Raw genomic sequence first — 17,397 nt, 5'->3', positions numbered from 1 at the left:
TGTTCTATTAACGAAAATTTTATTTATTTCAAATTTTATTTTATTTTTCACAATTTTTTTTTTTTTATACTCGATATGTGTGTATGTCATATCACGTGTGATTTGATTAATTCGACAATAATTTTTTAATTAATTCATTTTCCCAAATTTATTTTAAACAACAACATGAAAAAGAGAAATAGTAGTGGTAGTCATTTATCTCATGATGAAACCGCTGCTACTTCAACAAGTCATGTAGTCAATAAAAATAATAAGAATAATAACAATAATAGTAACAACAATGATTCAAACAAGAAGAGAAAATCACCTGATATTCAAAATCAAGAGAACTTAGGTGATATTAATAATAGTAGTACAAGCAAGAGCACAAGTACTTTGACATCAAACGACAATAATAATAATAATAATAATAGTAATAGCAATAATAGTAGTAAGAAACAAAAGCAAAAGAGTAATATAGAAGAGTTAGAGTTGGCAAGACAGAAACTAGAGGAAGAGTACAATCAGAGAAAGAAAGAGCTAGAGGATGAAATAGAAAGACAGAAAAAGTTAAAAACTACGAGTAGAGCTATTAGTAATAGTGGTGAAGAATCTTCAAAACGAAATAAGTCAAATAATAATAATAACAATAGTCATAAACATAATCATCAACATCATTCAAATAGAAATGATGAAGAAGAAATAGAATTTACAACGACAACAACTACCACTACAACAACGACATCAAATAGCAATATCAATAATAATAATGATACTTCTGAAGATAACAACAGTCAATCAAATGAAAAGTCATCATCAAAGAAAAAAAAAAAAAAACAAAGATAAATCAAGATCCGAACTTCAGCAACAACAACAACAACAAGAGCAACCAAAGAAATTAAAAGTACAAGATAATAGTAAACATAAAGAAAAGTCAAAAGTCAACAACAGCAACAAACATAATAATAATAATAATAATAAAAATAATAAAAATATTGATGACGATGGTGATAATCATGATGGCGATGATGAAAATGGTAATAGTAATGGTAACGTTACTGAGAATGATGACAATAATAATAATAATAAATCAAAAAGAAAAGGAATAAGAAAAGTAAAGTGGATTCAAATTCAAATTCAAATTTAAATTCAAGTGAGAGTGGCGGTATAGCTGGGAAATCAGAAGTTCCTGCAAATCGATTATTAGAATCCCCATTAGAAAATGGTGAAACAATTAAGAATAACGGTCACCAGAAACACAATAACAAAACCAAAAATAACAATAATCAACCATCCATTTCAACAAAACCAACAATCCAACAAATAGATAATAATAATAATTCAAATTCTGGAAAATCTTCAAAAGAAATGGAAACTATAAATAATAATTCTGATAATGGTAATCTTAAGAGAAATAATAGAAATTATAAATCAAATACTACAACTACAACAACCACAACAACAACTACAAATTCAAACTACAACAACAATAATAATAATAAAGAAAATAAAGAAAAAGAAAATAAAAATAAAAAATAATAAAAATAAATAATATTTTAGAAAAAGAAAAAAGAAAAAAGATAAAAAAGAAAAAGAAAATAAAATAAATAATAATAGTAATAATAATAATAATAATAATGGTAACATAACCAAAAATAAAAATAGAAATTATAATAGTAATTATCAAAAGGAAGCGGAGGAAAAGAAAAAAAAAGAAGAGGAGGAGTTGAAAAAGAAAAAGGAGGAGGAAGTTGAGAAAGAAAGAAAGAAGAAGGAAGAAGAGGAAGCTAGACAATGTATTATTTGTGTCGATAAATATACTGCGGAGGCAAAGATCGATGGATGTGAACACACTTTTTGTTTTGATTGTATCCACGAGTGGAGCAAACAAACCAACAGTTGTCCACTATGTAAAAATAAATTTAAAACAATAAGAGTAAGCTATCAGCGTTTAATATTAAAATATTATTTTATTTTAAATTAAATTTATAAATATCAATTGAACTTCAAAATGAATAACTAACTAATATATTAATATTAATATTAATTTAGAAAGTTCAAACTGGAAAGGGTAAGAATGTTGTTAGAGTAGCGAACAAGGAACAAAAGGCAGAGTATTCGCCTGAGGAGTTGGAGAGACTGATTGGCTACGAGTATGGCGATGAAGATGAGGAATTTGAATTTGATGACGACGACGATGACGACTATGATTCTGACGATTCGATCGATGATTTCATCGACGATGACTCTGACCAAGACGATGCAGATGCAAGTTTCAATCTTGCCTCCTATTTCCCTGGTGCAAATGTTAGACATTTGGGTGGTAGACTTTTCACTCTAAGAGCGGTAAGACGACCACTGGTAGCACAGAGTACAGCCAACAATCCAATCAATCTCGATGAATCTTTGGATATTGCATTCGATGTAGACAGACACTATGCAGAGGAGGATGAAGACGATGACGATGTTGTCGATCTCAATGATTTGGATCTTTTGGATGGTGAGGACATTGATGACGAACACGATTCATACATTGACGAGTACGAAGAGGAGGCTATCGAAGACAGTGCATCAGATTCGGAACTGGAGAAACATCTCGCTCATAACGGTGACTGTGGTGGTTGTGGCGATTGTGATTGGTGTCTGGAGGGTGATGATCTCTACCCGGAACTCAATGAATTTCCAGCCAATGGCAGAAGCAGACGTCAAGCAAATGCCCAAGTTAAACCAGACTCTGACAGTTCACCTATTTCATTGATTTCTGACGATGAAAATGAAAGTGAAGAAGAAGAGATGGCCATTTCTTCAGAAGATGACAGTGATGTGGAAGAAGAAGAAGATCAAAAGTTAGAACAAAAGAAAAAGAAGGAAAAGAAGGTTAAAGATATATCTTCCGAAGAAGGTGAAGACAGTTTGGACTCTGACGATGAAGTCTTTTTATCAAAGAGAAAAGATAACCCTAGCTCTGAGGATGAAGATTTCCTAGTCAACAGTGACAGTAGCACTAAAAGTGGAAACAGCACCACCTTGAAAAGATTAAGAAAGCGTTAAAAATCTCAATCGTTGAATAACAAATAAATCATTTGTTTTGATTTTACATAATATTTATTTTTATATACTATTTTTCTTCTTTATGAGTGTATAGATATGATTATTTATTTTAAACTATTCCATTTATTCTTCATAAAACAAATTTTTATTTATAAAATATTAAAAATACATTTGTTGATGATATTTAGTTTCTTTTGGAAAATAGTTATAATATCTCATAATGGAAAATCTGAACAGTTTCGAATTTATTTATATACAACATTTTAATCTTCCTTCAAGATAGAACTATGTTTTTTTTTTTTTTTTGGTCAAAATTAAACAGAGATTATTTTAAACATTACCATATTTGCAGCTTTTTCAATGTTTTATCATAATTTTAAAACCATCAATAGAATGACGAATGTTTCAACTTCGCTCTGAATGAGATTATTTCAACAAAACAACAACAAAAAAAAAACAATAGAAAATAAAAAAATCTATCCACAAACCAGAAGGGTTAAAAGATAAAAAAAATTTAATACCTTTTAAAGGCTATGAAAAAAAAAAACACCAAATACGAATAAAAAATTATTGAAACCAATATTTGAATTGGGAATCAATCAGATATCTGAGATTGTAAAAAAAAAAAAAGTTTAACATAAAAACAAAAAAAATAAAATATTTTGAGGTTGGACCGTCTGCAAACAATTTTAGTTCACTTGGTTCGTCATCATTAAACAACAAACAAACAGAGGGAATGGGCTACGAGTTCCAATTATTCGCTACTGATAATCAAATTTTTCAAAAAAACTATTTTTTTTATTTGAAAAATAGTGGGAAAAGAATTAATTTTTTTCAAACATTTTTTGTTTTTTTTTTTTCAAAATTTTGTTGTTGCAAACATCCTATAAGATTAAATGGGTCAACAAAATTATGTAAATAAACAAATGATTAATAAATTTAAAATGCTTTGAAATATTTTCCAAGGAATTGTAAAGAAAAGAAAAATAAAATAAATAATACATTATTAAAAATTTTACGTTCAAAACATACAATTAGTAACTTTCTATAATATTATTTTGAACTTATACAAAAAAAGTAAAACAAAACAAAACAAAAAAAAAACATTCTTTTTCTCCTTCATTCTTACTTATCTAATTATTATTAGAATTATTCCACAGGAACATCAATCAATCAATCATTTATTTTGTTTGTAGGACAGAATTAGTTTTTGATATAATCAATTTCATATATATGTGTGTGGTTGGTCGACATATCATATTTATTTTAAATTTAGTGATATCACATAGTATCAAAAATAGATACAATTACCAATCCACTTCAAATGACACTTTCATCACATCATCATCATACCATACTGTGAGAACTAATAATAAACAATTATTATTATTATTATTTTTGCGGTGGGATCAAATTTTTTAAATAATATCTGCAAAAAAAAAAATAAAAAAAAAGGTTTAGGTTTGATTTTTTTGTGACAAACATTTATTTTCGATTTTATTACTTTTTGTGATAAAAACAAAACACTCACTCAATCAACATATTTATTATTTTTATAATAGATCACACATCAATCAATTAGCAAAACAAAACAAACCAACAGCAGTTTGATTGACTGTTGCATATTTCTGTTTAAATATTATTTGTTTTTCCCTCCTCTTCCCTCTTAACAAAGTTAAAATCGGCGTCAGTCACACAGAAATTATTATTTATTTATTTAAAATAATCATCATCCAATAATTATAATAACCAACTCAGTCAAGCGCAATAACTACAATCATAATATAATAATAGTATTTATCATACAATATTAATATAATAATAATAATAATAATAATAATAATTAATAATAATATAAATCTGTCACTTCTTATTCCACTTCCACTTCCACCTCCATATTCACTTCCCTAAATTTATATATGTTAATATATATAGATATAATTATTTTTATTATAAATAAATATTAATATTAATTTTATCATTAAAAAAATAAATAAAAAATAAAATAGTAAATTCAAACAAATGTATAGGAATATAATCTAGCGACCAACCAACCAATCAAACAAATATTTAATATACAGTAAAATTAAAGTAAAAATTCCAAAAGAGAGTTTTGAAAGTGGTAGTTAAAGTTAGTTTTCCATCTTTCTATTTATAAATCAAATCAGAGTTTTACATCTTTTTTATTCATTTTCGAGAATGTTAATTCAACAACAAACAGTGATCGATTTACCATCAACAACAATATCGTCACCACCACAACCAATACAATCAAATAATATCAATAATAGTACATCGTCAACTGCGACAACATCGTCGATACCCTCAACAACGAATATGGCTACCGTTACTTCAGACTCGTCGTTGACATCTGCCTCTATTTTAACTACGAACAATAAACAACTGCTGGCTGTTGCTGCCACTGAGAATCATCATCTGCGGAGCGATGATATCGGTCTGGCAACTACCACTATTTCTACAACTTCATCATTTATGCTTTTACAACAACAACAACAAGACACTGCTACCACTACTTCAACCTGTACCATAAACAACCATCCCATTACAATCAACACAAAAACAATCTGTAGCATACATACTCACCAGCAACAACAACAACAACATCAATCCAACAATATTAACGATGAATATCCACTTTACTTGTCTGACAATGAAAATAGTGGTGATTGTTGTTGTCCTACAACAAGTACTTCGGTTGCCGAGCAAAATAGTAATAGTAACATTTTGTTAAACAGTGGGAATGTTAGTCTTCATCATTTGAATCATTTGTCATCGAGGGAGAATGGCGATAGTTGGATGGAAGAGAACTTTAGTGTATGTGGTGTTGGCCATACAAACAATGGAATGAACGACGACAGCAGCAGTAGCAGCAGTGATATTGATGAGTGTGCAGAGGATTTCGATGAGATGCTGGTATTCACCGACGATGTGGAATCAGAGCGTGAAAAACGACGTTACACCGGTGTCGCCAATCGAAGTAGAAGCAACAGCTTAATGTCAAACTGCACAGGAACCAGTAGTATAAATAATATTTTTGAAGGTAGTTTATATGGTAGTAGTTTCAACAACAACAACATTAACAATAGTAATAATCATTTCAGCGTTATACAATCGGCAATTACAGCGATGCAGAATACACCACTGCTGACGCAACAACAACAGCTACGACTCTCACCGACACTCAACGATCTCCTACGATTGTCACCCACAAACACACCGACATCGCCACCACAAATGAATCGCACGAGCACACCAACAACAACAACCACCACCAACAACAACAACAACACACATTTTAATACTTCACCCACCAAAACAACAACAAGTGGTAGACTTAATTCAAGTTCAAACTTTATTCCGATTACCAATTGCACTACATTTTCACTTTCACCACCGACATCACCTAAAAAGAACAGCAATATCAACATCAACAATAATAATAGTAGTAATTCAACTGAAAGTAATACAAGTTTAAATTCCGAGAATAACAATAACAATAATAATATAATCAATAATAACAATATTAGCTATGTAATTAGAAAAAGAAGATCGTCTGTACCTACCAAACCTTTGATGACACCACTCGACTTTAGATCGATAAGACGTAGTAGTGAAGACAATCCGATCGCATCAGATATCAAGGTGATGGAGAAGATTAGAGTTCACAAGAAAGATTTGGAATCTATGAAACTCAAACATGTAAAGCTGAAACAACAAATGTCACTACTCGATGAAGGTTACACCGAAGTACAATACCTCTCTGATGACGAAGACGATGAAGATAACAACGACAACAACAATGAAAGTAAACCAAAATTAGAAAAACAATGTAAAAAGGTAAACATTATCAATTAAACAAACTTAATTACAATGATGATTAACTAACTTTTCTTTAAAAAAAAAAAAAAAAAAAGTTGGAAATTGATATAAACAACTTGGAGAATTTATTATCGCTTTTATCAACACAATCAAATTTCGGTAACAATAATAATAACAACAACAATAACAATAGCAATAGTAATGGTATTACACATAGTACAAGTGGAAGTAGTATTGGTCATAGTGCAAGTCATCAGCAGCATCATCATCACAGCCAACATGTTGGTCATATGCACAGTAGTTGTGGAAGTAACAGATCGTCGACTTCACCTCGTACTCGTGATTGGAGAGATTGGACCAATGTAACCAATAGTTCGAGTAGTCTGCATCGCGAGTGGACCAACAATACGTCGTCGTCGTGTAGCTGCGGTATCGGTTGTAGCGGAACTGGATTCAATTCGCCATCAAGTAAAAAGTTTTCACAGGAATTGAAATTGGAGTTACGTCCACTCGAGATTAGAGCTGCCGTACATACTTCACCACGACGACTCAACACCTCACAAATCAATAGTAACAACAATAACAACATTACCAATAGCAACGGTATCAATCAATCGAGTTCGTCTATCACCAACTTCTTTGATGATACTATATCAGAGTTTGAAGTTGAAAAAACAAAGCTCGATCAATATCAATTTGCATTAGGTATGTTAATGTTTTATGTTATCTTACATACCTTATCTTCTTTTAACAATGAATATTAATCAAACACAACTGTTTATCAATCAATCAATGTTATAGCATTTAAACAAAAAGAACCTATTGATTATCAAGAATATACTATAAAGAGAAAGTTGGGTGAAGGTAAACATTCAGTTATTTGGGAGGTAATGTGGAGAGAAACTCGTTTTGCATTGAAACAATATAAACAACCACAACCTGGTCAATCTAATGATCTCTCAAAAGAAGAGAGTATGAAATATATATTGTAAGTAGTACTGTAACTCACAGATTGAACGCACGACCACAAAACAGATAAACTAATAATAAGTTTAATAATAACAATAAATATATATAGGGGTATCAATCATTATAATGTAATGGTTGGAATTGGATATACAGTGCAACCACATCAATGTCTGTTGTTAGAGTATATGGAGGGTACTACTTTGTATGATCTGCTGATAAAAGATGGTGTAAAGATTGAGATGCCAATGTTCTTAAAGATCGGTAAGGAGTTGGCAGCTGCAATGAATCATCTTCATTCAATGGAAATCATTCATGGTAACTTGACTATCGACTCAATCTATGTTGATAAGCTTGGCAATGTCAAAGTCGGTGGAATCAAGTACAACTCTTCAGATCCAAACGATCCTGCCATCGATCCGCGTTATCGTGCACCGGAAATAATCAAGTCACAGGCGATCACCACCAAAGTAGATGTATATTCATTCTCGCTCATCTTGTGGACATTATTTACAAATACCATTCCATTTAAAAAGGTAAAGACAAAGATAACCAACCATTACGTTTCTAATTTATTTATATTTATATTAATATCATCATTTTATTTATTTACTATTTTAGTTTAATGATGGAACAACAGTTGCTGTTAAAGTATCATTTGAGAATTTGAGACCAAAGATTCCAATGAGATGTCCACTGATCATTCGTAAATTGATCAATCGCTGTTGGTCACCCAATTCCGAGTCAAGACCAGACTTTACAGAGATATTGAGAATCTTCTACCATTTGGATGGCAAGATATTCTTTTCGGCATTAGCAAGAGGTTCTCTCTGGGTACGTTATGTTTGTAGAATTTTCAAACCTCTCCTTCTTAACTCGTCAAATAATAATAGTTTTATTAACTTTATTTCATTATATTTTATTTCTTATTTCCCGTTTATTTTTAATAGACATTAGATCAAGATCAAGAGATTGAAAGAGAAAGAAAAAGAAGAGAGAAATACGATGAGATCTTGGAGTTCCTACAGAAACGTGATTACATTGTAGAGTTTAATGATTTACAATTCGGTGAGAAGATAGGTGAAGGCAGTTTTGCAAAGGTTTGGCTTGGCGAATGGAATGGCTACAAGGTTGCAATCAAAAAGTTAAAGAATCCAAATATCACCGAGAAATTCTTTTTAAGAGAAGTTTCAAATTTAATGTAAGAATTGTTTATTTTCAATTGCGAAGGAGATATGATATTAACATAAAATTATATTGTTGTTGTTGTTTATTTAGTAAATCACATCATCCAAATGTTGTTATGTTTATGGGTATTGTAACTAATCCACCTTGTATCATAACTGAGTATATGAGTGGTGGATCGTTGTACGATGTTCTACATTCAAAGCATTGCAATTTGGACAAGACTATGATGTTCAAGATGATGCGTGATCTCGCCATTGGAATGTCACACCTCCATTCGTTGTCACCACCAATGTTACATCGTGATCTGACCAGCAAAAACATATTGTTGGACGAATTCCAGAATATAAAGATCTCTGATTTCGGACTGTCCAAGCAGATCGAAGAGGAGATGACACTGGCCGGCATATGCAATCCACGTTGGCGACCACCCGAAATCACCAAAGGCATGAAGAACTACTGTGAGAAAGTCGATGTCTACTCGTTTGGCTTGGTGATCTACGAGATCTACACTGGAAAGGTACCGTTTGAAAACCTGGAAGGTGTTACGGCAGCTGCCAAGTCGGCCTACGAGAACCTCAGACCTTCGCTGCCCGACGACTGTCCACTCTGGCTGCGAAAGTTGATCACTCGATGCTGGGCTGGCGAGCCAAGTGAACGTCCATCGTTTTTAGAGATTGTAAATATATTGAACCAATACAAAGATCAATTCATCAAGAGAGATCTCTTTGAAATGATCAGTGGTGACGATGAAAACGACCAGATAGTTGAAGACAATATTCACTATGACGATGCCGATGAATCTTAGCAACCCAATAAAAAAAAAGATATAGTTTTACATTAACAATCATAAATATTTTTAGATATTACTTGTTCATTGATGTTTTAAAAAGACATACAAACAACTTGATCAATTTCGTTTTTCAAACAAAATAATTTTTAACACATTTTTCCATTTTTGGGTTGTGGGGTAGAATTACTTAGTGATTGATTTTTCATTGTGTTGTTTGTGTGATCTGCCTTTACTTTGATATATTATATTTATCTATAATGTATTCTCTTTTTAGTTCGTCACTATCTACAAGTAGTAGAGTGAATACGACAAAGAGTATATATACACAGTTTACATCATCATCATCATCTTCAACATTTTACAGATATAAATCAAATAAACCACCATCACCATCAAATTCGTCATATAATATCAACCCAAAACTTAGATCAAGACTACAGAAACAAGAAGAAATACATATACCAGAAAATAACAAGAATGTTAAAGTCAATTTCACATCAAAGAAACAGTTGATGAGAGATTTCATACAAGATTCACTTTATAATAAAGAATATGGTTACTTTACAAGCAAAGAAGTTATCACATCAATCGATAAATCAAGATTCAAAGAGTTGAACACATTGAAAAACAGAAAAGATTATCTTATTTATCTTTCAGAGCTATATAAAGATTCACAACATTCTTGGTTTACTCCTGTAGAGATATTTCAGGTAACTAAATCATTCATTCTACATTTCTTGTACAAGTAAACTTTTAATTGCTAATCATTTATACTTTTTTTAGCCATATTATTCAAATGCAATTGGTAGATATATCATTGAAAAGTATAATAATAGTAAGATGAAACAAGAAAAGAAACCATTGAAGATCTTTGAGGTTGGTGCAGGTTCTGGTACGAATGCTCTGTGTATACTTAATTTTCTTAGAGATCAGCATCCCAATTTATATGCAACAGCGCAATACACAATCATTGAAATCAGTAGATTGCTAGCGGTGAAGCAGTTGGAGCGTATCAAAGTTGAACATCCAAACATCAAAGTACAAGTCTACAACACATCGATTTTCAATTGGACACACAAGCGCGAAGATGACGAATGTTTCATCTTGATGACAGAGGTCATTGATAATCTTCCACACGACAAAATCGTCGTAAACTCCGACGGTATCTTTGAGTCGTTTGTCATGACTCCGCGTGGTTCCACCGATCTGCACATAGAGGATCTTCAACGACTGCAAGACCCCATTATCAAAGAGTATCTCGCGATGGATCAACAGCAGTGGGGCGGTCAAACATCGATGGGATTGACTCAGATCTACGAGACGCTCAAGAACTTCTTTGCTGGCGATCGTTCGATATTCGTGCCTACCGTATGCATGAAGATGTTCCAGATTCTCTCACTCTACTTCCCGAAGCATCATTTGGTGTTGGCCGACTTTGACTTTATTCCGTCGTTGGTGAAAGGCGAGAATGCACCGACCGTACAAGAGAAGATGCCGATACACCCGAACCAACCGAATAGCGGCTATGAATCGATCGACCACGACGACATCACAACACCAGCGCCCGGAAGTTGCGATATCTTCTTCCCCACCAACTGGAGTGATCTTCACTCGATGTACATTCGCACCAACCAATCAAGAGACAACTTTGATGCCTCACAAGTCAAATCCTACAAACAAAAAGACTTTCTAAAGATATACGCCAAGCCTGACATTGGTAAAACTCAAACGAAATCAAATTTCAATCCAATGTTACATGATTACACTAATATGTCTGTATTAGTATCTTAATAATAATAAACAAAAAATAAATAATAAATGATCTATTATTATATTATTATAACAATATTATTTATTTATATAGTGTTTTTTTTATTGTTGTTTGTTTCTTAATACTTTCTTTATATCTCTAAAGGTAGATCGCTCTGTGAAATACAATGATATGATGACAACTAAGAAACAAGTAGCACCAATACCTATGTGAATAAGAGTTGGAACTGCAAATAGCGATGTTTGATTTTGGCCAAAGTAAATTCTCGATACATTCGTCACTACGAATGACAATAGATAGATAATGATAACAGACATCTTTGGGAACATAGATCGAATCGAAAACTCATTAATACCCTTAAAGAATTGATTCATAAAATAAATACTATATAATATTCTTGTAAACATATCTAAATATTATTAATTTTATAATAGTATAATTAGTACAAACTTTCTTAATGTAATTATAATAGCTACTATTTACTTACTTAAACAATTTGCCAAGATAATACCGATGGTTCCGTAGAGTTTTGATAGGATAAATGTTGCGGTTAAATAGATGAATCCAATAACAATTAGAATCCAATTGAGTGTTTTAAGTTGATCTGCTTTTGAAACGCTATGTACAAATGCTTCTGAGACACCGTTTACAGCCATGAAGCCAACATACAAACAATAGACACCTAGTACATTGGAAGCATTGGATTCTGCGAATTTGTTCTTATAGAGAATGTTCAACAGTAGTTCAGAATAAGCTGGTCCAAATGCAGCGAATATCAGTGCGATAATGATCATCAGCTTCATTAACATTGTCAATACTTTCGAGCCGTCCGACCAATCTTGACGACGAGTAGACTCACCAAAGAGCTTTGGAAACATTGAGAAGCAAGACTCTTCAATCGGTTGGAAAAAGAATCTGGCAATCAGCGATCCAAGATTGGAAACCACCGAGAATATAGCTTGACTGGTGAGATTCTCTGAGAAATACAATACAAACTTCTCACCTTCTGTTAACAATAGTTTTTGAATCGATTGCCATGTATATAATCCTGTTAATTTATATAAATCTGCACTAATAAATGAACTATAGTTTGATAAATACCGATTAGTTATCTATTCATTAATTGAATGGATATAAAGTAACTACCTACTCGTTCTTAATTGGTTTTGGTAAGAGTTGATTTAAAGATCTAATTTGAATTGATTTATCATCTTGTTTGTTCGTATCTTGATAGATTGTAATAATGAAATTACCATAGTATCCAATTACCAATGTCAAAGAATATATAATCTGTGCATATCCAAATCCTTTTAATCCATCCTATAAATTTTAAATTGTTAATAACATACACATATATATAGTTATTTTAATGATACAAACATCTTTAATAACAACATAGTAGTATGTTGAAACAGCTTTTAAAAACAATGCAGAACCCTCGACGAATGTTCTAACTTTGAATAGCAACATGTTTTGAGTGAGAATGTAGACAGGTTCACTTAGGAGTTCGAGCAAAGAGGCGAGAGTGAAGAGGTACACGCCAAGCTGATAGTTCTCCAGTGCCAGCTCTTCGGGTGTGCTCCAATGAGTGAACAATCGTTCCATTCCGAACGATAGCAACAATCCGGTGGGTATGATCATCCAAGAAAGATTTATCAGTCGCTGCAGGGTGGTGTAGTCGTTCAAAGCCACACGAATGCAAGTACGTCGTATCGCCTCACGCGACAAAAACAAAATCATTGATGACAACAACATATATTTGATAGAGAACACACCGAGAACATCGTTGTCAACCGCAGTAACCATCCATGTATTCAAGAGAAAAGTAAACAGACGACTGGACATCTGCAATCCAATCAGATAGAATGCACCTGACAAACTTGTTTTTAACACCGATGATTGACTACTATCTCCACCGCCATCACCCTTTTTTTCTTTTTTTAATTTATCATTATTCGACATAATTAATAAAATATTAATGAACAAATTTTAGAAAGTTAATATATATTTTGACTCAAAGTTTTTTTTTTGCTGATGATGTTCATTTTTTTTTTACAAATTGATATCTTGATTTTATTTTTCTTAGGTACTGAGAATCAGATAGTTATTATATTTGAGACAAATAGATCAACTCCCAAATCAATACTATTTACAACTTTTAATAGTAATTTTTTTTTTTTTTCTCCAAACTCTACAATTTACCAATGTGTGTAACAGTTATGTAATTTAAAAATTAATATTAAAATAACGAAGAATTTTTTTTATTTATTATGAGTGGTTTTCAAAAAACGATACACGTTTTCTTTTAATACTTCCATTTCACCGACTACATCTGACCTTGTATTTTGAAGTTGGGTAAGTACGAACTCCTCAAAAAAAGAAAAGGATTATCATCCAAGCAAATGATACCCACAAATATGTGGCGTTCGTTCTAAAAAAATTCAGAAAACAAAAAAAACAGTACTTACCCAACTTCAAAATACAAGGTCAGATTTATTGATGCAACATCTTTAAAAGAAGAACTGGTGTTGCAGGTGATTCCCAAATGAACCAAATAGATTAATTTAATATTAATTAAAGAAATGAAAGAAGCAAAGAGTTTAAGGAATAGAGAAAATACCTCAACCCGGCTTAACAAGACATAGAGGTGCCAAAAAAGGTGATTCAAGTCAATGTTAACTTCGACAGATCACCTTTTTTTTGATAGTGTATCTACCAACTTTTTGGAACAAAATTCGATTAGAATATCTGAATATTGGTCCTTCATTTGATGATCACTATTGGCTACACCTTTTAGCAGACCAGGCCGCTGTTTCCGTGGAAAATATTTTCATTTATATGGGGCAAAAGCGCAAAACTGCATCGTTCTAATTCATGCTGAATTTCTCACATGGATGAAATACCATACGGATATCTTTTATACTTACATAACCGTTGTATATGGATAAAACTCGTTGCTCTATATATATAATACATAAATAACTCAGCAACTTTAAACTTTAAGGTAGCTTTTGCAAATGTTATATAAACACTATATATCGTAAATAAACGTGATATTTCAATATTTAATATAAATATGGACCTCATGTGTGTGTATAGGTGATGTCTTTGAGTTGTTGTGATGCTGCTCTGGAATCGTACAGAATATGAATCAGACGAAGAAACAGAGTCTGACGAATACAAAGAGGTTTACATACCAAAACTATTTGGTGTATCTACATTTATTACTCCAGATGAAACTCTTCAGGTAAATAACTTATCATCATATATTTTTGATAATATTCCATGGACTTAAAATTTAATCAATTCTTTTTTTTTTTTTTTGACATTAGGTTATTCCTGATCTACCAGTTCTATATAGATTGTCAGATTGGGTATTTTTGTACAAGACTGAAAGAGATGGTATCTCAATGAAAACAATGTATGCAAAGACCTATTCGTAGGGTACATGTATAATTCTATTAAAAGATTTTAATAATGTATGTATCAATCAATCAATCAATATTATTTTGTTGGATCATTTTATAAATTTCTATTATATTATGTTTTTGGTGGATTTAATTCGGAATCTATCAAAGTTTCAAAATCATTCTATGGTTCAGGTGAGTGTTTCTTAATGAAATTTAAACCAACCTATAAATCATATAAATGGACAAGAGAGAATAGATGTTTCGTACTCACAGAATTTCAATGGGTGCTGGGTAAGATATATTGATTAATCAAACGATTTACTATAAATTTATATTAACGTTTCCAATAATTATTTTAGATTTAAGGGAAAATATGGTTTGTGGTTAGACAGTGAATAATTATTTAATGAAGGAACATCATCTCGAAGTGAAACATTTGATAATGATTCACTTGCAAACGAAGAAGACTTCAAATGTGTTGGAATGGAGATTTGGGGATTTGTTTAAATTGTTTATTAAAAGTATTCAAGTAATAAAAAAAAAACCAAAACTTTCCAAAGATAAATTTATTATCCAATTTTGTAAAACAATAAATATTTTGTTTTTTTGCAATTTTAGATTTTTTATAAAACAAATAGTTATAAAAATGGGATCTATATTATCTATTTATAACAATAAAGTAATAGCAATAGAGAATAGTAATCAAACAATACTTCCTGATATCATTTGGAGATATATAATAGAGTTATTAGCTAATCAACAGTCTAGATATCATCGACATGACTGGAATGTATTGACACTCTCATTGATATCACACTATTGGTTGGTGAAAATCATTGCAAAAGTGAATATAAGAATCACAACATTGACATCAAACACTGAATTCATTAAAAACTATCCACTTTCATATGAAAGATCATTATTAAAATTAAATAATAATAACAATAATAACGATAATAATAACGATAATAATAATAATAATAATAATAATAATAATAATAAAAATGATGATTGTTTAAAATTTAATCTAAGTAAATTAACATTAATATATTTAAACCAAATCGATTCTTTTATACCTTTATCTTCGTTACCTCAAAATAATGTAAAATTAAATCATTACCTTTGGATAGAAGCCTACAATGATGCGTTGTCTAGATATTGGAGTGTAGATTCAATGACTATCATTAATCTACCTTATAACCAGATAGTCGAACAACTTTCAATCACCAGTGAACTTAGAGAGCTGAGAATCTACCTTGAATCATCAGCCAAAGTAGATGGAGCCAGTTTCCCTAAGCTTGAGAGATTCGCACTGAAACAAAAGTATCAATATCCAGTGAGTTCTTTCGATCTATCGAAAAAGTGCAATCTACTATCGCTGTCGCTGACCGGGCAATTCAATCAATTCGCTCTCTTTGAGAAGGCCGATCCTTCATGGTTCCATAGCATCCAATCATTCCAACTGAATCATGCTCACAACGTAGAATGGAATAACGAAACGAGTGCGCTCAATACGATGATCAGTATCGATCTATCGGCTTGCTTTATCAATGTTACACAACTGAAACTTGGTCATTCCTACCATAGAATTGCACAATACTCTGCCATGACCAAGAACAACGGCCAGCCAATATCAATATTAAGCGAACTGAGACATCTTAGATACCTATCGATTACCAACCACGCAAGACATGGACAGATCTGGAGAGACGGCTTCAATCTTAGACAATCGGCATTGTTTATTGATTATCAATCCGGTTTGACCAGAACTGTTTTCCTCATGGACATGGCATCGATAGGTCATCAGCTTCACACTCTCAAGCTTAAAGGTGAATGTTGTTCACTTTTCGGTGGTCTACTCTCTGCGTTCCACTATCTATGCAACCTACAGAGACTGACTCTTGGGTTCTATCCTCTCGATGATCCAGCACTGATAACTCAAATATTGAAATCAACTACACTCACTCGTCTATCAGCCAAAATTACAGATAACAGTATACTTGATTCATTAATAACAAATAACAAATCAATTATTTCATTAAAGATCGACAATCATCAGAATTCAGCGGAAAGACATCAACAACTTGTCAAGCTTTCAACAGAGAACGCAACCCTTCAGGACATTCGTTTGATGTGCATTGAAATCAACAATGACAGTGTCAACACATCGGAAATAACTTATATATTGAGACAAAATATGAAATATAAATATCCAAAGAGTCTATGTGTTATTTGATTTATTCGATTCTTAAGTTCAAAGAAAGATAGTTTAACTATAACCACACTATGTTTTAATTATTTTAAATAAAATGTTGTTTTAATAATCTTTTTTAAATAAATTCTAAACAATGAGATCTTTAAGAGTTAAAAAATGAAATTAAGAAATAGTTTTATATTTAATA

The 17,397-nt window shown here is 31.6% G+C and overlaps 7 protein-coding genes across 7 annotated transcripts; 6 read left to right on the top strand and 1 right to left on the bottom strand.

Annotated features, from left to right (window-relative positions):
• Positions 1–165: 165 nt before the first annotated feature.
• On the top strand, positions 166–1,518 carry PPL_11903 (GATA-binding transcription factor; the record flags this gene model as incomplete). The annotated part of the gene is made up of 4 exons (XM_020582649.1): positions 166–430; positions 461–772; positions 822–1,098; positions 1,134–1,518. The coding sequence occupies 4 exons, from the start codon at positions 166–168 to the stop codon at positions 1,516–1,518; spliced, it is 1,239 nt and encodes a 412-aa protein (XP_020427003.1).
• A 98-nt stretch (positions 1,519–1,616) lies between these two features.
• Positions 1,617–3,030, top strand: PPL_11902 (topoisomerase I-binding arginine/serine-rich protein; the record flags this gene model as incomplete). Its single annotated transcript, XM_020582648.1, has 3 exons — positions 1,617–1,619; positions 1,670–1,915; positions 2,032–3,030. 3 exons carry the CDS (start codon positions 1,617–1,619, stop codon positions 3,028–3,030), a joined length of 1,248 nt encoding a protein of 415 aa, XP_020427002.1.
• Positions 3,031–3,926: 896 nt separating this feature from the next.
• pyk3 (protein tyrosine kinase) lies at positions 3,927–9,829 on the top strand (the record flags this gene model as incomplete). The annotated part of the gene is made up of 10 exons (XM_020582647.1): positions 3,927–3,944; positions 4,178–4,218; positions 5,199–5,865; positions 5,938–6,888; positions 6,966–7,575; positions 7,672–7,858; positions 7,949–8,312; positions 8,458–8,679; positions 8,787–9,037; positions 9,115–9,829. The coding sequence occupies 10 exons, from the start codon at positions 3,927–3,929 to the stop codon at positions 9,827–9,829; spliced, it is 4,026 nt and encodes a 1,341-aa protein (XP_020427001.1).
• A 242-nt stretch (positions 9,830–10,071) lies between these two features.
• Positions 10,072–11,605, top strand: PPL_11900 (uncharacterized protein; the record flags this gene model as incomplete). Its single annotated transcript, XM_020582646.1, has 2 exons — positions 10,072–10,524; positions 10,598–11,605. 2 exons carry the CDS (start codon positions 10,072–10,074, stop codon positions 11,603–11,605), a joined length of 1,461 nt encoding a protein of 486 aa, XP_020427000.1.
• Positions 11,606–11,686: 81 nt separating this feature from the next.
• On the bottom strand, positions 11,687–13,055 carry rft1 (RFT1 family protein; the record flags this gene model as incomplete). Its single annotated transcript, XM_020582645.1, has 4 exons — positions 11,687–11,994; positions 12,073–12,668; positions 12,736–12,905; positions 12,966–13,055. The coding sequence occupies 4 exons, from the start codon at positions 13,053–13,055 to the stop codon at positions 11,687–11,689; spliced, it is 1,164 nt and encodes a 387-aa protein (XP_020426999.1).
• A 226-nt stretch (positions 13,056–13,281) lies between these two features.
• Positions 13,282–15,502, top strand: PPL_11898 (uncharacterized protein; the record flags this gene model as incomplete). The annotated part of the gene is made up of 4 exons (XM_020582644.1): positions 13,282–13,410; positions 14,918–15,024; positions 15,355–15,386; positions 15,408–15,502. 4 exons carry the CDS (start codon positions 13,282–13,284, stop codon positions 15,500–15,502), a joined length of 363 nt encoding a protein of 120 aa, XP_020426998.1.
• Positions 15,503–15,641: 139 nt separating this feature from the next.
• PPL_11897 (uncharacterized protein) lies at positions 15,642–17,231 on the top strand (the record flags this gene model as incomplete). The annotated part of the gene is made up of 1 exon (XM_020582643.1): positions 15,642–17,231. The coding sequence occupies one exon, from the start codon at positions 15,642–15,644 to the stop codon at positions 17,229–17,231; it is 1,590 nt and encodes a 529-aa protein (XP_020426997.1).
• Positions 17,232–17,397: the final 166 nt, after the last annotated feature.

The sequence above is a fragment of the Heterostelium album genome, assembly GCF_000004825.1.
Source record: "Heterostelium album PN500 unplaced genomic scaffold PPL_contig26, whole genome shotgun sequence".
NCBI classification, from domain to species: Eukaryota; Evosea; class Eumycetozoa; order Acytosteliales; family Acytosteliaceae; genus Heterostelium; species Heterostelium album.
The sequence above is the reverse complement of the archived record's forward strand: the minus strand, read 5'-3'. Positions and strand labels throughout refer to the sequence as shown.